Here is a 25,465-nt window from a genome sequence, read left to right on the forward strand (position 1 = left end):
TAGACTATGCCCCACTCTTCCTTCCTCCCCCTCCCGAATGTTTTTGGTTAATAATAGGGCTGACCTTCGAAGGTTTTTTGGCAATCGAAGCTTTGAAAAAAAAAAATTATTTTTATTTTATTTTGTATCTTATGTTGTGGGACTTGTACAGCACTTTGGTAAACGTTGTTGTTTTTAAATGTGCTCTATAAATAAAGTGGATTGGATTAATTAATTAAGTAGCCCCTTTCGTGACTGTGACGCGGCCAACAAGGTTTCACTCGGCTGTGTGATTTAATTCAAGGTGGATCGCTGTTGTCGTTTGAACAACTTCAGATTTCATGGGAACTACCAATCCCCCAAATCAAATGTTTAAGATGAATGAAGTAAGATTTTGATTATTTGAAATATGGCCTGTGTAGACTAAACTATGCACAGAATTATGTCAGTCTACAAGGTCCGGATTCTACATGGTCCGGCAATGTAGACCTTGTAGACTCCACTACAGACCAATTATCAGTGAATGTTCATGCATTTTTAAGAAGGGCTACTTCCACAAAAAAACAAAGAACTCACCAAAACATCTCAGTAGCACCTTATCTAAATGTTCTATTTCATATGGAGATTCATATTTATTTATGTATTGCATGCATTTCTACATTTTATTTCCTATTTTGTTTATTCATCCCAGTATCTTTCTTTCTTATGTGTGGAATTCTACAAGGCATGTAGGTGTATATGTGTTTGAGGATGATATCCTTCAAACAGGCAATAGTGATGATATAATTTGGGCAGTGCTCAGCTGGGTTACTTTCCTCCTATGTATTTGTCCCCCGGCCCCACCCAATGGCCCCATGCACACACACACACACACACACACACACACACACACACACACACACACACACACACACACACACACACACACACACACACACAATCGAAGTACATTTTTTTTTTTTTAACTTTTTTGTATGTTCGAAGCTTGTGCCATCGAACAAAGCTTCGAAGCTTCGAAGTATTTAAGACAGCCCTAGTTAATAACGATGTCTTTGTTTAACAAAACGTGTGTTACTTCACTGCATTTGGGAGATACAACGTGTGCTATGATTGTGAACTCACGGCTACAAATGCTGGGGTTGCATTTTCTTGCTTGGAGTGTGCAGTTTTCTTTGAAAATTTTATTGGTCGCTATTTTAGCAAGGCTTGTAAGTTATAGCACTTGGCCAAGGCTTATGTCTTTCTCTCTACTTAAAAACAGCGTTCTTCTTACATGAGTAAAAGTGAATTGGTTTTTTTTATTGTATGATGAGAAGTTGTGTGTGTGTTCATGTAACGTTTAGGAAACGTGGCTTGAGTCCACAACTGGCTGGGTGTTATTCTACAGAGTTGTACATAGTGGCATTGAGTCCCTCTCTTTAGCTTGATATTTTTTCTTTGCTTAAGGGTAATGATAAAAATAACGGGTGGCAAGTTTTCACACATAAGCCAGAGCCGTAGATAAAGTTTTTTTTTTACACAAACGAGGTTATTGGCTGTGGTTGGCGTGCATGATGTAAAGCTTTTACTCTACAGGTAAGTATGTGCTTCATCTGGCGTGCCATGCACAGGTGTCACGGCTCTGCTTTCTTTTGGCGTCGTATCAGGGGTGAGGTGGTGGGTAAAATAAACCTCTCCCCTCCCGGATATAGTTATATGTATCCTTTACGAAACTGATTGGCCGAGAGGTTGTGCCTTTCTACCTATCAGTCTCCCTGTCGAGGGCGTTCTCTCTCGTCACAGGGGGGGGGGGGGGTTTCCTGTCTCCCACACCAAATCAGGATAGGTGGGACACGGGTTTCCCCCGGCCATTTGAAAACGTCACAGGCGCTTTTTCTTGCTGGCCAAGAGACATGTCCACGAGTTACAGGGCCTGTGCTACAGACCGCTGTCATTGTAAAGGATAGGTGATGCAATGCAGTAGAGACAATTTATCTTCTACTCTGCTCCCTACCAGTAGTGTATATTGGGTCAGAGCCTCCTCCTCAGGGAGTTTCAGAGTCTCCTCCTCAGGGAGTTTCAGAGTCTCCTCCTCAGGGAGTTCAGAGCCTCCTCTGAGTTTCAGAACCTTCCTCTCAGTGTGAGAGCCTCCTCAGAGTTTTCAGAGTCTCCTCCTCAGAGAGTCTTGGTCCAATTGTTACATGAACCTTTTTCAATTGTTTTTACTCACGTTGTGGTCTCTCTGGGAGAATCGCTGTCTTCTCCTCTTACATGATGAGCAGAATTTACGCGTTTTTATTCCCAGGCTCGAGAGGCCATTGAAGCACAAGCGCGTTTTCTTATTGGCCATGAGACATGTCCGTGAGTTACAGGGCCTGTGCTACAGACCACTGTCATTGTAAAGGATAGGTGATGCAATGTAGTAGGGACAATTGTCTTCTACTCTGCTCCCTAAGTGTATATTGGGTCAGTGCCTCCTCCTCAGGGAGTTCAGAGCCTCCTCCTCAGGGAGTTTCAGAGCCTCCTCTGAGTTTCAGAACCTCCCTCTCAGTGAGGGAGCCTCCTCAGAGTTTTCAGAGCCTCCTCCTCAGAGAGTCGTGGTCCAATGTGTTACATGAACCTTTTTCAATTGTTTACTCACGTTGAGGTCTCTCTGGGAAAACCGCTGTCTTCCCCTCTTACATAAGGAGCAGAATTCACGCGGTTGTTTTTCCCAGGCTCGTCATGTGAGGACCCGTGTCTGTGTCTTGTAGACCGGCTCCCTGCTGCTCGTCCCAGACAGCAAGGGGAAACGTTGTGAGGCTCTTTCTTGTTAGAAATTCGCCGTCACTGTTCTCGGGTTCTTTGCGAGCATATACGCTGTTTATGAAATCAGCGTATGGTCTTACGAGACCGATCAGCGCTGGCCCATGGTGTTTTTTCAATGATTGAATATGCTTTATCTCCTATAAAGCGGGGTCATGGCCATACAACAGCTCCTTCCCCAGTCTTTCACTGCCGAAACGGAAGACCATGGGGTCCTCAGTGAGTCAGAGCAAAGCGCTCGCTATCACTCATATAACTAGGGTTATAGAATAACCTTCGTTATAGCTTACGCTTTGCTCTATTGGAATACAAGAGCTGAGCAGAGCATAAGCCAGACAGATGCACCCGCTGAGGTCCCCTACAACCATCAGAACCGGGGAGGATCCGGGCCCCCCCGCACCCCCTAGCGAGGGACAGGAGGGGGATCGGACCCGACTGTGCGAAGAGGGTTTAGCGCATCAAAGGCACAGGGTGAGCAGACCGTGGGACTTACCTTTGTTTAGAAGGGCCCGCGACTACTCAGACGCGCATCCCACACGCCACCAGGGAACGGACGTGAGCAAAAACCCCATCACAGCCCCCAACATCGCGGGGTCGGAGTCAAAACCCCAACCCTGCGGCAAGGCCGTAGCAGCGGAGCGCAGAGGAGGTCCCAGCCTCAGGCCACCCCGGGGCTAGGACCCCCTGAAAAAAGGGGCCAGGTGAGGTCTATGAGGCCGTGGCAATGAGACCCCACCAGACGGTCACTGGTGACACCACCCCCCACATCACCAGCGTATCGGACAGGGCCTAAACCAGGTGAAGGCCCTTCTCCCCTTGGCACGCCGCTCCGAAGCGCTCCCAAGGAGGCTTCCCCCCCCACAACCTGGGGCCAGCCGGCGCGCCGGGGAGACAACCCTCCAAGGTTGATCCCTCAATCCAGGCCGACAGGTCCCAAGAGTAGAACTCGACCTGCGCCCGGAGCACTGCGGACTAGACAGGCGCCTAAGGGGCTTACTGTAAGAACAGTATCCCGGCGGAAAGAGTGTTCCGGTATGCTGTGCACCATGTCACAATCTCCACAAACCCTGACCCCGCCAATTTATAAATTCCGCGGGGTCGAGGTTCAGAGAAAGAGTTTGACACAATTGGCAGACGTCATGAAAGATGCGGGGGCATACTCTCGGGCAGCCGGGGTCAGACCCGGGCTCAACCTGAGAGTCGACTCTGCTACCAACACACCGGGGAGACAACCACCCCCCCTATGTTTATTATAACAGGAGGTGGGTGCTCCCATTTATGTGGGAGTGGTCAGGCAGGTGGGCGGGTACACGAGGTGAAAGCTTTAATTTAGGTTATGATTAAAGGGACAGTTCCAATAGAGCAAAGCGCTCGCTATCACTCATATAACTAGGGTTATAGAATAACCTTCGTTATAATATATAACCTTTGTTATATATCATACTGGCTGCACGTCTTGCTTCAACTATTGGACAATAGGGCAAAGGCATTGCATAGCCCTGATCAGTACAACCCCCGTTAAACCCCAATGCATACTCTTCTCCTCATCATTAGAATGGAACCCTTCAGGACATGTCCCTGGAGCGAAAAGAGCTTGTAATTTTTTTTAGGGACAAAAGCAGGATTGTGTCTCAGAATACGGCGAAAAGTTTGTTGCATTGGAATTTGGAATACAGCTAGTTTAGCATTATCTAAAAGATAAAAACAGTGGTTTGTGTTTGTGCATTTCCAAATTGTGCCAACAACATGTCGCCCACATTGCATAGCGTTCATAGACTATTGATATGGACATGCTGTTCCATGAGCAGAAAGACCTGCTGCAGACAGAGTGATGGTAATGTAATTATTACAAATGGTAACTGACCCTTTTGACTGACAATACAAATTAAGCATTGTGTATATTGCTGTGCATTGTTATGTCCGCAGAGTGAAACGTAAAAAATTATCGGTAGCGTATGTATGTTTGTGCGTGTGTTCAAGTTTCTTTATTAGTTGTCATACAGAATACAGAATACTTTGCATGAAATGTTTCTTTCTGTGTTGCTCCTGAGAGTGTGCTAGATAATAACAAGATAGTATAAAATAAGTATAATAAGTATAAAACAGAAAGCCAAGAAGTCAAGTACGTAAACAAGTGTAAACAACAAAATTGTTCAGTGTATCTATTAAGGCTGAGCCCGAACCCTGTTTTTAGGGTTCGAACGTTCGCCAGGGTTTATCGAACGAACGTTCGAATGTTCGTTTTTTTAAATTTTTTAATAATTTTTTTTTTTAATAAATTTTTTTTTTTTCATTTTTTTAATAATAATTTTTTTTTTATTGTATTATTATAGATCCTACGGAGGGCGGCATTGCATAGTCTATTGGTGAAAAACATGTTGTTTACAGTGGTGGCTGTTCATGTAAACATGTAATTAAACAAAGCACTCAGAAGAAAATAAACAAGCTACTGAATCAAAGTATGATAAACAATAGCCCTTGCAGTCACGTAAGGGGCTAGATAAACAAATGCATTAGTTTTGTGGCATTAACGTTAACTTATATAGTTAGTGTTACACGTTCAATAACAGGTATTCACTCTTGGTCGACGGGGAGGGGAGCCGGGAGGAGAGGCGCACGCCTCGGCTCAACAGACCCGTCCACCGTCTACCTCAGAACGGCCGGGCTCCCAACACGCCTGCCGCCCGTCCGCCCTACCACCGTTCCGAGGTAGACGGTGGACGGGTCTGTCCACCGTGCGCCTGCTGTTGTTTCCAACGCAACCACCTCCCGCCATGAAGCTCGCGCTCCGTGGCCGAAAAAGGATGGTATTCATTAATAATGATCCTTCTGCAGGTTCACCTACGGAAACCTTGTTACCGATTACTTCCTCGGCGGGGAGTCCCCGGTAGCTACGGTAAGTCTGTTGAGGCTTGCCGATTGGTGGTAACAGCAGAGGCGGGTGCAAGCGGTGTGACGTAATTGGCAGAATCGCCTGTCAATCAAAATAGAGCTCTGGTTGAGAAATAGTATCCCGCTGCAGCCCGGCAGACCATACTGGTTGAGCCGAGCGCCTCGCATTCACATCACCTCAACCCCGTGCGCATCCTTTATTTTTTTTTCACCGAACGTTCGAACCTATTAATTAAAGTCCGAATGTCAGCGTAACGAACGAACGTTCGAACGTTCGGGCTCAGCCTTAGTATCTATATATACAGTATGTACAGCTGGTACAAAAAAGTGAGGTATAGCTTAGCTTGTGGTGCCACCTTGTAGTGGTGAGGTGCAATAAGGAGGTGCAATAAGGAATGAGAATGATGTGCAATTTCCTTACCAATAATATAAATATAAATATAAAGTGTAAAGTGTGTCTAAAGTGGTAAAGTGGGTGCTACAGTGTGTTGTTTATTTAAGTGAGTGTATATGTGCACTGTGGGTGTGTTGATGGTTTGCTTATTGTTCATTGTTCATTGAGCATCCTGATGGCCTGGGGATAGAAGCTCCTTCTGAGTCTCTCTGTGCTTGCCATGAGACTCCCGTATCTCTTGCCTGACCGCAGCAGTTCAAAGAGGCAGTTGTTTGGGTGGCTGGAGTATTTGATTATTCTCTTAGCCTTGCCCATGCACCACTTGTTGTAAATGCCTTGGAGAGTGGGAAGCCCCCCTCCAATTGTGCGTTCGGCTGAACGGGCCACTCTCTGTAGTCTGCTGCGGTCTTTGCTATTCCCAAACCAGGAGGTGATATTGCCAGTCAGGATGCTCTCTATTGTGCATGAGTAGAAGTTCTTGAGGATCTTCTGACTCACGTTGAACTTCCTTAAGCACCTAAGGAAGTAGAGGCGTTGTCGTGTCTTCTTGATAACACTGTCAATGTGTGTGGTCCATGTCAAGTCCTCGGATATGTGGACTCCGAGGTACTTAAAACTGTTCACTCTCTCAACCAGTGCCCCGTCGATGCTGAGGGGGCTGTAGTCCCTGACCCCCAACCTCCTAAAGTCCACAATCATCACAAGTGTGACTTGTTATCTCGTTATTGTTGCTGCCATACTCTTTAAGATGCGTTCTAAAAATAGATTTCCCTAAACACTTAGTCGAGCACTACTCAAGTACTATTTCATGCGAGTTTACAATCTGTGAAAACATTTACTCGTGTCCATCCCTAATCCAACAACACTCATCATCTTTAAGTCCTCCAACCACTGTTTATTCTGTCTTTTGGGGAGAAACCTACTGTACTTATTGCTTGATCAGAAATTTCAACACTGTTTTTCAGTTGAACATGAGTCATTGGTCTTCTGTGATAAACCACAAGGTCCCATGACAATTAGCTGGAAGTGTCTGGTACTTTCCAACGAAACAATGGCTATATCGCCTCGGTTAATAATTATTTTCTATTTTCAATTATTATCTCACCATATCAGTTATACACAGAACACAAAAACTTTGCCTATTCATTGGACTAGCACGTGTGCCAATGAGCGCTCGCTTAAATAAAATAAAAATTGGGTAGATTTTTTATTGTTTTTACTGTCCCAGCTAGGTCTTTATAGAAAAGTTGTTAGGAGGAATTGCCACACCTTCAGCATAAATACTGCATTATGTAGAGTCATAAAATACAACCTGAACTGATGTCCACACCAGATGGTGAAGATGACCCACAGAGATTGCCTTGTTTCTGTGTTTCTCAGAAAAAGACACAGGAATTTCCCCCCAAGGCAGGGTCACACAGGCCAACTTTGATTGATTCAAAACTTTATTAACAGATTACAGAATGGGTACAATACAGGGCGGCTGGGTGGCGCAGCGGACATTGCGCTCGTCACCAACGCAAGAGACACCGGGTTCAAATCTGGCTGTCGGCGTTGCCTCTGGCTTGGGCCGGCCGTCATACTGGCTCAATTGGCAGAGTCAGTGGGTGGAAGTCGATGGGTGGTAATCTGGACGGTGTGGACAGCGTCTCCTACAGGTCGGTTGGGGGACGCCTGCACAGCAGAGACAGGAAATGGCGGGGGTAGTGTGAGCCTCCCACACGTTACACCTCGCCAATGAGAGTCCGCGCTGGCAGGTGAAAAGATGTGACAGGCTGCCTCCTCGTGTACCGGAGGGGACGCGTGATGCTTCTATCCTCCCTACAACCGACCAGTGGGGGGCATATGCGAGCAACGTTCAAGACAGGGGAGGGGAGAATTGGAAACAGCGAAATTGGGATGGGAGGAAAAATAGAAAATAAGGAGAAAAAGTGGGTAGGAAAAAAAAATAATGGGTACAATACAGTACGGCTCAATACAAACAACTGCTAAGACCAGAAAAATACTTTTGTCTTGTTTACATCGGGGTCCCCCATTTTCAATTAATCAGGACATTTATGACATACAAGACATACAGATATACAGAACTGTGTAGTAAAAAAAGATCATAAAAAATATATACATCCGAAGGGGAATAAACTGTACATTGGTGGGGGGGGGGGGGGATTTGGACATTTACAGGGGCCAGTTTCTAATTGCAGTCTCCCGTAGGTGCTCTTTGAGAGCGGTTTTGAAGGAGGGTAGGGATTCACATTCCTTCATGTTGTGGGTAGGGCGTACCACATTATTGTGGCATAATTGCGAAACGTGTTTAGTCCTTTGTTTGAGCCGAATCTGGGTTGAACATGATTTGTGGAACTCCCTCTGGTGTTGTGGTCGTGGAATTCACTGACCTTTGGGAAGTATTTTGACATGTACATGGGTATCCCAGTGGTGTAGTGTATCTTGTAGACCAGGCCCATTGCAAGTTGTTGTACTCTGTCGTCTACTCTAAAGTGGTCTGCACACGGCGAGCGACCAACGTCGCCTGGCGATGCGATCGTCTGTCGCTCAACGACAATCGCCTGGCCCCCCACACCAGAGCCGACCGACAGTTCACAGGTATAATAATGTGTCGCTCTGTTTAGCTGGGGGTGTGGTTATTACTTGTTTCCCCCCGGAGGGAGATGTAGGAGGACGGACCGGATGTTAGGTTATCGTGAAGCAGGTAGCTGTGGTAGCTGTGGTGTTCTATATATATCTATGGCTGTGTTGTGCTCTACGAGGGAATATTAACCTGTAAAACCCATATTGAGCTGGAATTAAACCACCATATATACGAATACAACCTGAACCTCTCCTCATTCTTCCTGACATTACTGCATGCCTGATCGCTACAATACGTTCACTACCACCGATTGGACAAGTAATGTTATGCAGCTGAGAGAGAACGTTTTTTCACGGAAGACGCTGTTCTGTTCTCAACCATCATTTTCTTTGGACAATAAACCGTATAAACTACATCAGCCGCAGCCTGGACATTAAACTCTGTCAACATCCACAACTTCTTTTGTTACCCGAGTATAAAAACACTAGTAGGTGCATTGTGGCGCATTGTTCATTTATTAGTTAATGACAAGCGGCCACTATAGCTTGTCCAACTAACGTTATTTATTTAAATTGTTCCTGTTAATAATAATTAACATAAGTAGCATGGTAATAATATGTAGGTTATTGATCAATGAATGTATTGATACATTAATGGTGTACAAATGATACACCAGTAGAAGTCATGTTATTTCCTCATTGTCCTTTCTGTGTCGCCTCAAAAAATAGGATCGAGGCGATTTTTTGCCAGGCGACAGAAGTTGCTGCGCGATCGTCGCTTCAAAATCTCTTGCCGTGTGGGTTCTCTCATTCATAAAAAGGAAGCGATACAATTCTGTCGGTCGGCTCGCAAAAAAAGTCGGTCGCTTGGCTAAAATCGCCCTCCGTGTGCGGATCCCTTAAGCCATCCTAGGTTGTCAAAATGTGCAGGGGTAAGGTGGGTTTTATGAGTAAGGCCAACTAAGATCTGCTCTTGTTCATGGATGTGCAACCTAACCGTCTGGTGGTCTCTAACGTGGTAACTGATCAAACTACATAAAAGGTGGACCAATGAGTAAATTAACCCTTATCAAAATGCGGATGAAGATTCTCTAATTCTATAGTCTGTCCACTTCAACTATCAAGTCCCAGAAGTAATTACCTCTTAGTTTCTGGAATCACCCAGAGGTTCATGTCCCCGTCTGATGTACCCTACTCCTCTTCCTCTACAATGCGTGTTGAGAAAACAAACTGTTCCCATGTGTATATACCGCCACCTAGAGGCTACCTATTTATCCTGTAATGACATTACTGATCCCATCTCTCTTTCCAGTGTGTAAAGTAATGTGTAAAGTGCACTGTTGCAAACACAGCTGAATGTCAAATGAGGAAGAGTTTTTTTTCTGGGTAGAAAACAGGTGGGAGTTTTCTGAATTTGCCTCTAAGGTGCTGTAGCTGTGGGGATGCCCCCCCCCCCCCCTCTATCTCTGTCTCTCACATGTTCTCTCTCTCTCTCTCTCTCTCTCTCTCTCTCTCTCTCTCTCTCTCTCTCTCTCTCTCTCTCTCTCTCTCTCCATCTCTGTGTCAGGGCTGCGTCGGAGTTCCTGAAAAGAGGGCGCCACCGTATTGGCAGTGTGTACAAGAAGGCGATGTTCCGACAGTTCACAGACGCCTCTTACAGCGTCCCGGAGCCCAGGCCTGCCTGGTTGGGCTTCCTGGGGCCCATCCTGCAGGGAGAAGTTGATGATGTCATAGTGATCCACCTGAAGAACTTCGCCTCCAGGAACTACACCATGCATCCACACGGAGTCTTCTACAGCAAGGATGCAGAGGGTACCACCATGTCATGTTATGCACACTATATCAAACACACAATGTTAGTTCATGAACAGCTTCAGATTTTTTTTTTTTTTTTAGATATATTTTATTATTATTTATGCTTTATTGTCTGATAGGACAGTCAGAGAGGAAATTGGGTGAAGAGATGGGGGAGGACATGCAACACAAGTCCTGGGCCGGATTCGAACCCAGGCCGCTGCGAGTACGCTGGTGGTGCGCCACTGAGGCGCCCAAACAGCTTCAGACTTTTGAAAATGTTTACAAAATACATAATTCCAGGGCGGCTACGTGGCGTAGTGGGCAAGGCGCTCGCCACGAATGCGGAGACGCTGGGCTCGCCTGTTCGAGCCCAGCGCTCCACATTGCTTTCAGTTTAGCTGGTCGTCCGTACTAATACACATTGGCCGTATTAGGGGGTGGGAAACTGATGGGTGGGGATCGGGCGTTGTGGACAGCGACTCCTACAGGTCGGTTGGTGCGCCTGCGCAGTAGAATCAGGAAGTGTCGGGGGCAGCGTGAGCCTCCCACGCGTTACTCCTCGCCACTGAGAGATCGAGCTGCGCAGGTGAAAAGATGCGACTGCTGTTACCTCAAATACCGGAGGGGACTTGTGCTATGTATGACTTAGTCCACATTGCAGCCGGCTTGTGGGAGGCAAGAAACAGCGTTCGTGACAGGGGAGGGTTGAATTGGATGATACGAAATTAGGATGGGAGAAAATATAGAAAATGGGAGAAAAAGTGGATAAAAAAAAAAAAATACATAATTCCAGAAACATCGGCAGTGGAAGGTGTTCGTTTGGTAGAGCTAGTAGAACTGACTAGGGGGGGGCTCAGATGGTCTGGACTAAAATATTTGTAAAAAGGTTTTTTTTTTTTTTTAAACTTTGACCAGTCAGCTGGTTCTTTTCGCGTTTATCGCTTTTTCCTGGTCAAGCATGACCGACAGAAACAGGTTGAATGGGGGTATAGATGGGGGGAAAGACACTCTGAGAAAATACGGCTAGTCCGGGAGTCGAACTCGCTACCCCAGATCCGTGACGCGCACGGTTGTCCCCGACGCCGAAATAGCGTTCGAGGTACGCGGTGAGCTACTGGAGCTCCCCCCCATGTAAAAAGGTTTTTACGAAAAGGTGCATATGAGTCATGGCTTGGGAGGGGAGGGGTGCCCAGAGATATGTCACATGCACAGGGCCCAGCATGTCTTGCTACGCTTCTGGACTAGGGGTAGGCAATATACACATAAACAGCAATGGAAAAGACTGCTCCTGCTATACAAGACAAGTGATGTCACCGTGTGACTTTGAGAAATCTATTTGTGGTGGGTCTCTCTGAATTTGAATGCTGGGCCGCTACAAATAGATGAATATGTATTTATTTGTTTGTTTATTTGTCAGAGACAAGGCACAACATTACATTGCCCCAGCCTATAGCTACAAAGCCTGTTCTCATCTGTAGTCCCTGGGCAGGCGACAACCAACACTAGTCGAAATGCTACGTGAAACGCTGCCTTTCCTCTTTCGCATTTGATTTAGTGCGGACGGACAAGTATAATTGCTGTGTCTATTGACCATATGACATCAATGTTATGTTGTGCGGCTCTCACTTCTGTTGCCTCGCCTGACCTTGTGAGGGGAAATACAATCTGCGCCGCTGCCAGACTGACTGGAATAACAGGATGTGGAGTTGGCGTTTTGGAGAGAGAAAACGATTGATAAAACTCTCAGGAAAGAGTCACTTTAGGTCATTTCACATGTTGGTTGTATAAAGCATGAGCTGTCAGTTCCAGTCACAGTAGTTCTCGGACACTGTGTTACATAACTCCCTCCCACCTCTGTGAGATGCCGGCCTGCCTGCTGCTCTGGGAAATTCCAGGCTTGCATCTGTTTCCTTTTTGAAACAGAAAGATTAATGGTGACCCTCTTGGCTCATTGCAGAGAATGAAGTGAGTCATCCTGGGTGTATATTCTAACTGTCAATCAAATGTTTAAACAGACTCTTGGAGGGATGCTCTTATAAGAACACTACATACCGTAATTCCTCTAATAGTAACCGGGTCTCAAATACAAGCCGGGTCTCTATTAATGGCCGGGTGCGCTCTTGAGCTAAGCAATTATAAGCCGGCCTCCTAATACAAGCCGGGTTACTAATATACTGAGCTGCATACTGAGCTAGTTACTTGATTTCACTTTGAAATGACCAGTGACCACCTGTAATTGCACTGTTTACTATTTCATACAGTACTTGGTTTCAATAAATGAACCCAGTACATTTTACTGGGTTCAAACTGACACAAAATGTTGATTTATTCATTATGATCCATTTGAAAATTTGAAATATAGGCCTCCCTCTTATACAGGCCTCCTCCTAATACAAGCCTGGTACCCGCTACAGTTGAAACAAATACAAGCCGGGGTTACTATTAGAGGAATTACGGTAATAAAGCAGCTAATTCTGTCTTAAGCCGCTTTGTATTTTCAAATCATAAACCAAATGTTGCCACTTTCTACACGCACAGTTTAGTTTAGTTTAGTTTATTACGTTTATTTGAGTAGGGACAGTGCACATTATTCAACAGTAATGACAGAGTACCACCACTGTAAATAATGCTGGTGTTGGCTGGGTAGCTAGTTCTCAACTGTAGTCTCTAGCCAAGATGTTAAATGCCAGGTAAAAATAGAATAGATAAGCATAATTAAAACAGTATTTGAATATAACAGCATAGTTAAAAAAAAATAAAAAATTTAAGTGGTTAAGGCTATAAAATACATAATTTGCTATTGGCAAAGTGGGGGGAAATACAGAATAGGATGGGAGAATATAATACAGAATACAGGAAAGAAAAATGCTGAGACAGAACAAGGCAAGACAGGGACAACATGTAGGCAAACAGGCAGACAGACATACATTAAGTAACACACACTACTAATTAACTACTAACACACGCAAAGTAACACACAGACTAACAGGCACATAGAGAGGCTGGAAGTCATACAATAGATCTGGGGAAGTTGTCACGGTTTGACGTACTGAACCCAATATGCAGATAATGAGACTCGGCAGACAGATCTTGTAAAAACCCAGTTTGGGTATATTTAATAAATATAGAATGGTCAGGTATTCAGGCAGGGGTGTTGAGGTGGGGTTGTTAGGAGGAGTGTGTAGGGCTCAATCGCTGGACAAAAGAGGAACGAGGCAGGAAGCGATAGTGACAGTGAAAAGGGCTTTTACTTGCGCAGCATAACAAAGATGATGCACGAACATGGAACATAAAACGGGGGGTGCACTCATACAGTCCAGGGGTGTGCGCGGGACAGGAGAGTCAGACAGGCAGGGGTCGATACACGGGTACGCGATAGTCAGCCAGGCAGGGATCAAAGCGGGTGCAGGTCCTCATACGTTCCGGGAGTAGGGCACAGAGAGTCGTCAGGCAGGCAGGCGTCAGAGGACTTCTTGTCAGGAGCCAGAGAACAGGGTGAAGAGCCAGGTAGGACTGCAGGGAAGGATGAGAACAAGGGTTAGACACGGTCGAAGCACAATGGACTAAAGAACAAGACGAGAGAGAGCAGAATAACACGACTAACTGGGAAATACGAAGTTACGATCTGGCAGCCTCATGACATCTGGGGTGGGGACTTATCCCTGATGTAATTGGCCCACAGACGTGGTCCGCTGACAGCAGCACACCTGTACTGACAGAGAGAGAGAGAGAGAGAGAGAGAGAGAGAGAGGGAGAGAGAGAGAGAGAGAGAGAGAGAGAGGGGCCATAGGAACTGTGACAGAAGTCATACAATAGCCATGTCAGGTGACTCAAAGAACTCAGAGGTCACTAGTGTATCTGGAGATGTCTATACTGTATGAGGTCATTAATGTGTTTTAGAGCATAAATAAGTACACACACTGAGGTTGGAATATGAGTGGAGATGAGACACAAAGAAGAAAATAATATGTTGATTTGAAAAACATTTAGAGCTTATATCCAGTCAATGTAGGTCTATCAAACTTACATCCAGAATACGTCATAGAACCTCCATCCATAATAAGTCCATTCAGGGTTAGAAAAATTCTGAATGTATAACTTGGTGACTTTCTGTTCCAGCGTGTACTGTGTTTATCGTTTCATTTCTCTCGTGAAACCAGCCGCGTCACCGCAGGAAACTCAACTGTGATTGGACGTTTATGCGCCTTGTGGAATGTGGGACTTGTAGTTTCTGAACTATCAACAGCGGAGCTTGTAATCTTCACTCGCACACTGCAAGTAAATGATTTTTCCGGTTCGCACACACACATATTATTAGGGGCAAATACGAGTGAAATGCTCGCACTGTAGAGCATATATATAATTATATATATAATTAGTAAACTGTCAAACTTTTGGCGCGACCCCGGTTAGTCGCCTCTGGTTTAGCTCCGCGACGATGTACACACTTTTAGCTATTATGTTTGTTTTTTCTACTTTTTTTATTAAAGCAACACTGGCGGGTACGTCATACGACCGCCAGACACTTATGGACATAAACCCCGGGCTCAAAGAGGAGTTTGGAGACACTTTATGCCTAGAATGGCCAACAGAGATCAGACGGGAGAACGGCAACAAAGAAAAGAACAAAGGAAACGGCAAGAAGAGGCACAGAGGGAGACGAGGAGGTATCAGGCTGAGATTAAAAAGAGCTGCTTACCGCCCAGCAATTCCATCCATCTTTCTGGCGAATGCACGTTCGTTGGAGGGTAGGATGGATGACTTGAGGGCGAGGGTCCGCTTCCAACGGGAGATGAGAGACATCAACATCATGTGTTTCACGGAAACATGGCTCAAGTCAGCGACTCCGGACAACAGCGTCTCTCCCTCGGACGCCTTCACCGTACTACGTGCAGACCGCACGGCAGCCTCTGGAAAGAGCGTCGGCGGTGGGGTCTGCCTCCTCACGAACAATGTCTGGGTTAATCCCAAAGAGGTACATGTTCTCTCGAACTCATGCTCCCCAGACATGGAACATCTTTCGATCCTGTGCCGCCCGTTCCACCTCCCCCGGGAGTTTACCGCGGTCATCATGACCGCCGTATATATCCCCCCACAGGCGAATACTGGCAAAGCGCTGGTGGAACTACATGATCACCTCAATAAACACCAGATCAAACACCCAGACGCGGCGACGATCGTGGCTGGTGATTTCAACCAGGCGAATCTGAAGAAAGTGATGCCGTGCTTTTTTCAGCACATCGCCTGCTCCACGAGAGGGAGGAACACACTCGACCACTGTTATACCCCGTTCAGAGCCGGCTACAAGGCGGTAGCGGCACTGCCATTGACGGGGTCTACAAGCTCGAGCGATCACGACTCCATCTTGTTATTCCCTGCCTACAAACAAAGATCACGTGACGCCGTTGTGTCACGTAAGACAAAAAAATTGACTGACGAATCAGAGGCCACGCTCCAGGACGTGCTCGCAGACACGGATTGGAATATGTTCCAAGGTAGCGCCAGTGACGTCAGCGAGCTCGCAGACACCGTGGTGAGCTACATTACAACAATAGCTGATAGTATTGTCCCCACGAAAAAGGTGCGGGTTTTCACAAACCAGAAACCGTGGGTGGACAGTACTATTAGAGCAGCTCTGAACTCTCGCACCACTGCTTACAACCTGGGCAGAGAGTCAGGAAACATGGAGGAGTATAAGGCTTCAGTCTATACTCTGCGCAAGGCTGTTAAACTTGCTAAGAGGACATATGCTGATAAACTGGAGACACAAATGGCACAAAACGACACAAGAGGCTTATGGCGGGGACTGAAGACAATAACTGACTACAAAGTCAGCGCCCCCTCAATGGGGAGCGACGACGCCTCTCTCGCGGACAAACTCAACTCTTTCTACGCTCGGTTTGGTGTAGACAGTGGCGCTGCTAGCTCTCCGGCTAGTGACGTCACTGGCGCGCCGGCTGTTGTGGAGGGGGGGGGGGGGCAACCGCGGGGGGCGGGGACGCTCTCTCGTTGTCGGAACACAGTGTGAGAAGAGCATTTATGCAGGTGAACACCAGGAAAGCGGCAGGCCCAGATGGTATAACAGGACGCATACTTAAGTCCTGTGCCAACCAGCTAGCCCCGGTGTTCACCGCCATATTTAATCAATCCCTGGCGGAGTCAGTGGTCCCTGCCTGCTTCAAGATGTCTACCATCATCCCTGTACCGAAGAAACCCTCCCCAACATGTCTCAATGACTACAGACCGGTGGCACTCACCTCTGTGGTCATGAAATGTTTCGAGAGGCTGGTCAATGACCACATTTGTGCCTCCCTCCCCAGTGATATGGACCCTATGCAATTTGCATACAGGACAAACAGGTCCACTGACGACGCGGTCTCCCAGGTACTGCACAGCACCCTCTCTCACCTTGACCGACAGAAGGGGGGCTATGTGAGACTGTTGTTCATTGACTACAGCTCAGCGTTCAACACCATAGTCCCCACCAGACTGGTGGACAAGCTGATCGAGCTGGGTCTAAGCTCCGCCCTGAGCGCCTGGGTACTGGACTTTCTGAGTGAAAGACCCCAGGCGGTCAGGGTGGGGGGTCAGACCTCCAACACCATCACCCTGAGCATCGGGTCCCCCCAGGGCTGTGTTCTGAGCCCCCTGCTGTACTCACTCTACACACACGATTGTGTGGCCAAGTTCAGCTCCAACTCCATAGTGAAGTTTGCAGACGACACAGTGGTGGTGGGGCTGATCTCGGACAACGACGATAAGGCCTACCGGGAGGAGGTTGAGGTACTGGAACGCTGGTGCCAGGACAACAGCCTGCTCCTGAACATTGGTAAAACCAAGGAGCTGATCGTGTATTATAGGAGAGGACAGCAGGAGACACACACACCACTGATGATAAACGGGGCTACCGTGGACAGGGTGAGCAGCTTTAAGTACCTGGGGGTCCACATCTCAGAGGATCTGACATGGTCAACACACATAGATACAGTTGTAAAAAAGGCGAAGCAGCGCCTCTACCACCTGAGACAGTTAAGGAAGTTCAGAGTATCGGGGAAGATACTCCAGTCCTTCTACTCCAGAGCTGTAGAGAGCATCTTGACTGGAAACATCACTGCCTGGTATGGAAACAGCACGGCACAGGACAAGAAGGCCCTACAGAGAGTGGTGCGCTCAGCCGAGCGTACCACGGGTATTGCACTACCTCCCCTGCAGGTTTTATACAACAAGAGGTGCAAATCCAGAGCCTGCAGAATAATGAAAGACCCCCACCACCCCAATAACAGCCTGTTCCAGCTGCTGAGGTCAGGCAGACGCCTGCGAACCCCAGCTACTAGGACAGAGAGGCTTAGGCTCAGCTTCTTCCCCCAGGCCATCAGAGCCTTGAACAATGAACACTGAGTGCCACAGAACACTGATCTATCCACACACAAGCACACATGAGCACACACACGACACGCACGCTGTGCACGCTCACACACCAGCAGCCACTTTAACACTTTAACATGAGCAGACACACACTCATGCCGCACACGGCCACACTTATGGCCAAAAAGGAAAGGTCACTTTAATATTAGTATAACAACAGTAACAGTGTATTGCACTACCTAAGCTACCTAGCATGTCCTATATGCCCTGTAAATAACTATGTACAGATACCGAGATGTCCCACCATGTTACCTGTTACCTGTTACCTGTTTATTGCACAATGTTGTTTTTTATTGGATTCTATTACATGTTGTACCACTGTATTGCACATCGTTGCGGGCAAGACCACCCGCATTTCATTGTATACTTGTATGCCGTGACAAATAAAACTCTTGACTTGTCTGGGGCTTTTCTTGCCCCTCTTAACTGATTTTCGAGGGCATTTGGTAAATTTTCGAGTGCATTTTGCCCCAAGCCCCCGTTAATTTCTAACCCTGAGTCCATTTATGTTTATATAACTCATGTCCAGAATAAGTTAATGTTGGATTATAGAACGTATACCCAAAATAAGTCCCGTGTCGAAGGCCGGGAGATTGCGACCCCCTCTGCGTGCCCCCCTGTCTCCGGAGGTCTCGTAGTGGTGACCGGAGTGCCGGATGTCCCGCGATGATGTCGGGGAGTTTGCGACTCTCTCTGCGCCACCCCCTATCTCCCTGTCTCCGGCTGTCCCTGAGCAACGACCGGAGTGTTGAATGTCCCGTGACTAAGACGGGGAGGACGTGACCCTCTTTGCGCCGCCCCTGTGCCTCAAATAGATCCGCTATCAACTCTATCTTTAATCTTTCAAAATGTTCAGTTGCTATCGCTATTAGCTCTATCTTTAATCTTTCAAAATGTACAGTTGCTATTGCATGCACTCATCTGTGTTTCACTACACACATGAGTGCATGCTTACCAACTGTCCGTCTGCAACACTACTATCACCAACATCTAAGAAGGGAGATCCCCCCTTGAATGGCCCTTCTAAGGTTTCTCTCCGCCACACTGCCTGTGGAGCTTTTTTCCCTATTGTTAGGTTTTAGTGAGTTTGTCCTTACCTTCGCGTGGGGTATGTCTGGGAGTGCTTGCATTCTTTCATTTATTTGCATTCATCTAAAAATGTTTGGACCTTATGGTGTTCTTGTTCTGTTCTTGACTTATTGTTATGTTTTCTTCTTGTTTAAAGAAGACCTGTACGGCCCATGGGGACATTAACGTGTGTTGTCGGGCCCTATAAATAAATTTGATTTGATTTGATTTAAGTCAATGTAGACTTATAGACCTTTTCAGAAGTATTCTGTTGCTATTCCGTTGCTAGGGGAACAGCTTTTGCCCCTGTTTATTTCCTGTCAACTATTTTAACAATTTGCAACAGGTAATACAGAGGGGCCTATTTAGAATGTGTATGTTGTCAAGTTAGAAAAGGTCTATAGAAGGGCTCTAGAACTCTAGAATAAGTCAATGTAGGTTTATAGAAGTTGTATTGAAAATCTGTCAATGTAGGTTTATAGAAGTTGTATTGAAAATCTGTCAATGTAGGTTTATAGAAGTTGTATTAAAAATAAGTAAATGTAGGTTTATAGAAGTTGTATTGAAAATCTGTCAATGTAGGTTTATAGAAGTTGTATTAAAAATAAGTAAATGTAGGTTTATAGAAGTTGTATTGAAAATCTGTCAGTGTAGGTTTATAGAGGTTGTATTCGAAATAAGTAAATGTAGGTTTATAGAGGTTGTATTCAAAATAAGTCAATGTAGGTTTATAGAAGTTGTATTCAAAATAAGTCAATGTAGGTTTATAGAAGTTGTATTCAAAATAAGTAAATGTAGGTTTATAGAAGTTGTATTCAAAATAAGTCAATGTAGGTTTATAGAAGTTGTATTCAAAATAAGTCAATGTAGGTTTATAGAAGTTGTATTCAAAATAAGTCAATGTAGGTTTATAGAAGTTGTATTCAAAATAAGTCAATGTAGGTTTATAGAAGTTGTATTCAAAATAAGTAAATGTAGGTTTATAGAAGTTGTATTCAAAATAAGTAAATATAGGTTGCAATGAGGTGCTGGTGCTTTAAGCGTATAGGTCAACAACTTGATAAGACCGTGGAAGGATTACTCAGTCCTCAAAGGTCTGAAGAACTCAAAGGTCACTAGTAACTACTACTAATGTATCTGGAGACATCTGTCCTATGAGGTCATTAATGTGTTATACAGCATACATACGTACACAGCCGTTGTAATAATATGATAAGAGAGATAAGACCCAAACAAGAAATTGATATCATGTTGAAGTTGATTTTAAAATGTGGTATATCTAGATCTCATAGCTAGAAAGGACTTTTTTAGGTGGTGGAGTGGTTAAGGTTAGAGATAAGGTAAGGGATATATCTATAAACTACCTTTTAGGTCAGATCACCAACTCTGACTGCTGAAGGGGTAGTCAGTCCCACTGTCAGTTTCCAAGAGAGGAAGGTTCAACTCAGGACAGGAGCTTGATAACCTTCAATCTCTAATGAACTTTATTATGCTATAAACAACAACAATTTAAACCTCCTTAGTCAGGGCACACCTGGTGGAGTTTAACCTCTGAAACAGCATTTATGATATTGTTTATTGTAGGGGCTCCCTGGACACTTAGTTTATTGAAAGGTGACTATTATGTAATATTATAATTGAATATTGTCAGTGAATTAATGAACCTGTTCTGTTTGTCCACTAGGGGCACTGTACCCTGACATGACGTCAGGCAGGTTGAAGCAGGATGATGCTGTTCCTCCAAATGGCAGCTATACCTATCGCTGGGAGGTTCGGCCAGAGTTCGCCCCCACAGAGGCCGACATCAGCTGTCTAAGCTGGGTGTACCACTCCCATGGGGACGCCCCCAAGGACATCACCTCTGGACTCATAGGACCACTGCTCACCTGCAAAAAAGGTGCGAGGGTGTGTGTGTGTGTGTGTGTGTGTGTGTGTGTGTGTGTGTGTGTGTGTGTGACAGTGAGTGTGTGCATGTCATGAGTGCATGCATGCTAGGGGTGGGAGGTATACTGTATATCATATTTAAAATATCACCATCGATGATATACATATTTTATTTATAATTTGATTCAGTATATATGTATATATAATATATATATATATATTATATATATTAGTGCTGTCAATCTATACAAATATTTAATCTGATTAATCGCATGATTAATGACACACCCCCAGCACAGACTCTTCAACCTCCTGCCATCAGGCAGGCGATACAGGAGCCTGAAAGCCAGAACTACGGGACTGACAAACAGTTTCTACCCACAGGCCATCAAACTCGTGAATGCCAGCTCCTCCACCTAGCCCCCCCCCCCCATCCCCCCACACCTTCTTGGCAGACACTCTGACGTGATTGCTGCTATGTATACAATGGCATGCAAATTTCTCGATTCTGATTGGCTGAAACAGTCAAGTTAGACGTGGTTATTTCTTATAACCCCCGCTCGTGATCCCAGAACCCGCCCACAACCGAATTACAATCACTCCGCCGTTCGTGGTTTTAGAAATTAAAGCAAGATGGCGGACAATAATCTTTATGAATGGATGTGTTGAAAGCGTCATAATGACTAAATCAAAAACGATTCTGTCACGGCGAATGTGTTAGTTTCTTACACAATGTTGGATTATGTAATTGGTGGGTCATGAGTAATTGTGGAACAAAATATAAATCGCGGGAAGTCTGTCGTTAGATGCCATACGTCTATTCTGCATCGAACATTGTACATATGTCTATACCGAACACTGTGACCTCATTTTCTTCTTCTAAATTACATGCTACAGTATACTATGTTATTTGATACTATCTTGTCTAGCACAATCTCTGGAGCGTAACAGTAAGAAGCATTTTGTATGAAAGTATTCTGTACTTCTGTATGACAACTATTAAAGAAACTTGAAACTTGAAACTTGAAACACGCTCACACGGAAGTGCGCTGTTGTAAGTGAGCGTGGGTTATTGGATTGATTGAAAATGTTATTAATGTCCGCCTTGTTTCGAACTGGTTAAGAACTGTTAAGAACTTCATTCTTAGATGCTTCTATAGAAAGTAGGCCAAAAAAAAGAGAGAAGTTGCCTCCCTATAGAAGTTAGAAGTTAACCTACTTTCTATAGAAGCAGCTGGGAGGTGCGCTGTTTTAAGTGAGCGTGGGTTATTGAATTGATTGATTGATTGCTTGAAAATTGTATTAATGTCCGCCTTGTTTCAAACTGGTTAGGCTTAAGGCCTCTACATGCTACAGCAACTTCAAAGCAACTGCAACAAAACATCAGCGCGATTTCAATGCGGTTGTTGCAGAGGGTCTTGTAGACTGTGTTGCGAGGATGTTGCGTACATCTCTCTCAAATCTAATCTGAAGAACCTTGCGCTGATGTTGCGTAGCAGTGATTGGTTGGTTAGCGAATGGGGGCGGGGCTGTCATAGAATAATATTGGTCCCGCAGGGAGGAATACCATCCTCCATTGTTGTAGCCAGCAAGCTATGCTATCAATATTAGCTAAATAATTAGCGTCATAGCTGGCCTTTTTCTGAAAACCCAAGCACATATTGTTCCATAGCATACGCCTTCAGTTGATCATGACAAATCCTTTCTTACCTTGACGATTAAAAAGCCTCCATAATTTAGTAAATAAAGCTGTAGCCAGCCAGCTAGCATTGATGCTATACAAAATGCTATCCACATTAGCTACATAGCTAACCAACTAAATACAATGGTATCCTGAGGTAACGTTAAATACAACGTTTGCTAGTCGAAATGACTGGACACACACAGGGACAAGTTAAACATCAATCAATTAATTTATTCCAACAGGTAGTTTGAGCTGCATGTGAGCCGAGGTCTTTCTCTCCTCTCCATTGGAAACTAACAACGTTAGGTTAGCTCGAAAAAGCACAAACCGGCCGACAAAAGTTAAGCTGCTAGCAACAGACACTATAATACTTCCGGTCGGGGGATTTAAAAATAAAAGAGCGACGTCTAAAAGCACCGGAAATACGTTTATTTTGTACATTATCTAACGTTAACACAAACCTAAACTAACTTTAGATTAGTTTAGGTTCATGTAACGTTAGATATTGTAAAAAATAAACGTATTTACGGTGCTTTTAGACGTCCCTCTTTTATTTTGAAACCCCCCCGCCCGGAAGTAAAAATGATGCTTATTTTTCTGCTTGTTATCAATGGGTTGGTTGAGAAGGGAAGTGTCATCTATCTAGGGAACCTAGCTACATACGGGGTACAATGTTACATAGGCTGTGCGTCGATGTTGCAGAAGCATAAATGCAGACTGTCTGCAACACCGTTGCTTTGTCGATGTTGTGGTGCAGTTGCTTTGAAGTTGCTGTAGCATGTAGAGGCCTTTAGGCCCTCTTTCGAAGTCGGTTATGCTTAGAGTTTATCTTTAGAGCAGGGCGATAGACCACCAGCCCTGATTCCAAACTCTAAGCATAACCGACTTCGAAAGAGGGCCTAAGCCTGACCAGTTTGAAACAAGGCGGACATTAATAAAATTTGCAATCAATCAATCAAACCAATAACCCACGCTCACTGCATTCTTGCCTTAAAACAGCGCACCTCCGAGCTGCTTCCACACAGCAACTTCTCTTTTTCTTTTTTTGGAACTACTTTTTCTGCGGATGGTTTTGTCAATAAATCTTCAATTAATGTGTGCAATAAGGTTGGCCATTGTATAAAAGCATTACATCACACGACAGAGTGTGTTATAGAAATTAGATCACGCCTATGGGGGTCTAACGACCCTCGGCTGCGCCTCGGGCCTAACAACCACCCATAGGCGTGATCTAATTTCTATAACCCACTCTGTTTCATGATGTAATGCTTAAGAACACACTGTCACCCTTCCCCCGAACTATGAATCACTAAAGACACTTTTTTAATGTAAATACTGATCGGAACGTGCAATGTTACTCACTGTGCCTTGTATATATTATGTTTATCTATTTTTACCTTATTTTCGAGCACTCGCTTGTATTTAAATATGTTTAAGTTAAGTATTGTATGATGTTGTGTGAAGGGCGGACTAGCAAAGTAAGATCTTCATTGTATGGCAAACTGTCTGTGTAAGGGCCTGTGTCGACCGGGGACGTTTTATGAGTTGTCAGCTCCTTTCTGTCATTCATTTCTATGCTACAGACGAGACAGACGCGCTCCTTTTCCCAGCGCCGCGCCTCGCGTTTTAGCGCTCTCGGCGGCAGCGTTTTTGGGCGGAGCGCTCCCAGCGCCTAAAGTTGAAACTAGTTAAACTTTTGGAGAGGAGCGCGCTCATCAAGGTAACTTTTTCCAACTAACCAATCAACATCGAGCAAGTGGCGGAGCCGTGGCAGTCGCAAGACTCAGGAAAACGCTCTGAGCTTTTTTTTTTTGCTTTTCAAAGCGGTCCGTCTTGAAAAAAACGTCCCCGGTGGACACAAAGCCTAACTGTGCACATGACAATAAATAATCTTGAATCTTGAATGATAGTCCATAGTTAATCGTGATTAAACGCAAATTAATCGCATATTTTTTATCTGTTCTAAATCTACCTTAAACGGATCTTTTTCAAGTTTTAATACTCTTATCAACATGAGAGTCAACAAATGCTTGCTTTATGCAGCCATTTAACACAAAAGGATAACCCTCATGCATTGCAAATTTGCATCAAATTCAAAACAGAGTGATGCACAAAATAACTTAAAAGAAAATAATAATTTAAAACAAAGAATAAAGTGTGCATGAAATAATAGGGAAAAGAAAATGTTAGGAACTTGTTACATTCACCCACACAAAGGCTGAGGACTCACCCCCCTGACCCCGCCCCCCCCCCCCTCACTCTCTCTCTCTCTCTCTCTCTCTCTCTCTCTCTCTCTCTCTCTCTCTCTCTCTCTCTCTCTCTCTCTCTCTCTCTCTCTCACACACTCACACACACTTTGAGTCAGAAACAAACATAGTATCAATGAGAGTATCAATAATACACCTGAGTGAAGGCTAGTAAAAAAAATATATATATTTATAAAAAAAATAAAATGTAAACGTTAATCTTGCGGTAAAAGAGAATAGTGGCGTTAAAATAATTGTGCGTTAACGCGTTAATAACTTTGACAGCCTTAATATATATATATATGTAACGGATGGTATCGTGAAGCGCAGTCAAGAAGGGCTGGGGTGAGTAGCGGTGCTATGGGTTAAACTCACTCGCACATCCTCAAAAGACGCATAAACCCATTACTTAGAAGTGGATTCACCTCTTGGTATAGCGGTCTGTGTTGCTGCCTGCGGTGTGGGAGACCGGGGTTCGACTCCCACTCGGGGCATCGAAGTTTGAGGTGACGTTGTCACAACCGTTACATATATATACATATACATATATATATGTAACGGTTGTGACAATATATATATATATATATATTGCACTTGGATCAGTATTATACAAAATGGAAATTGCATACAAATAGACATTTTTGAATGAAGTATCACCATGACAATTGTATTACAAAAACAAAACAACATAAAAAAGATGTCACATCACGCTGTCATTTGTGCTGA

General features: G+C 44.8%; 1 protein-coding gene across 1 annotated transcript in view; it reads left to right on the forward strand.

Annotated features, from left to right (window-relative positions):
• The window catches only part of LOC311248823 (ferroxidase HEPHL1-like), a 91,163-nt gene that overhangs the window by 16,960 nt on the left and 48,738 nt on the right, over positions 1 to 25,465 (forward strand). Inside the window, exons 2-3 of the mRNA XM_084339646.1 lie at positions 10,203 to 10,447; positions 20,610 to 20,822. Coding sequence (XP_084195772.1) covers positions 10,203 to 10,447; positions 20,610 to 20,822 — 458 coding nt within the window. The remainder of the gene's footprint in view (positions 1 to 10,202; positions 10,448 to 20,609; positions 20,823 to 25,465) is intronic.

Source organism: Notolepis coatsorum (assembly GCF_963971535.1).
Source record: "Notolepis coatsorum genome assembly, contig: SCAFFOLD_476, whole genome shotgun sequence".
Classification (NCBI taxonomy): Eukaryota; Metazoa; Chordata; class Actinopteri; order Aulopiformes; family Paralepididae; genus Notolepis; species Notolepis coatsorum.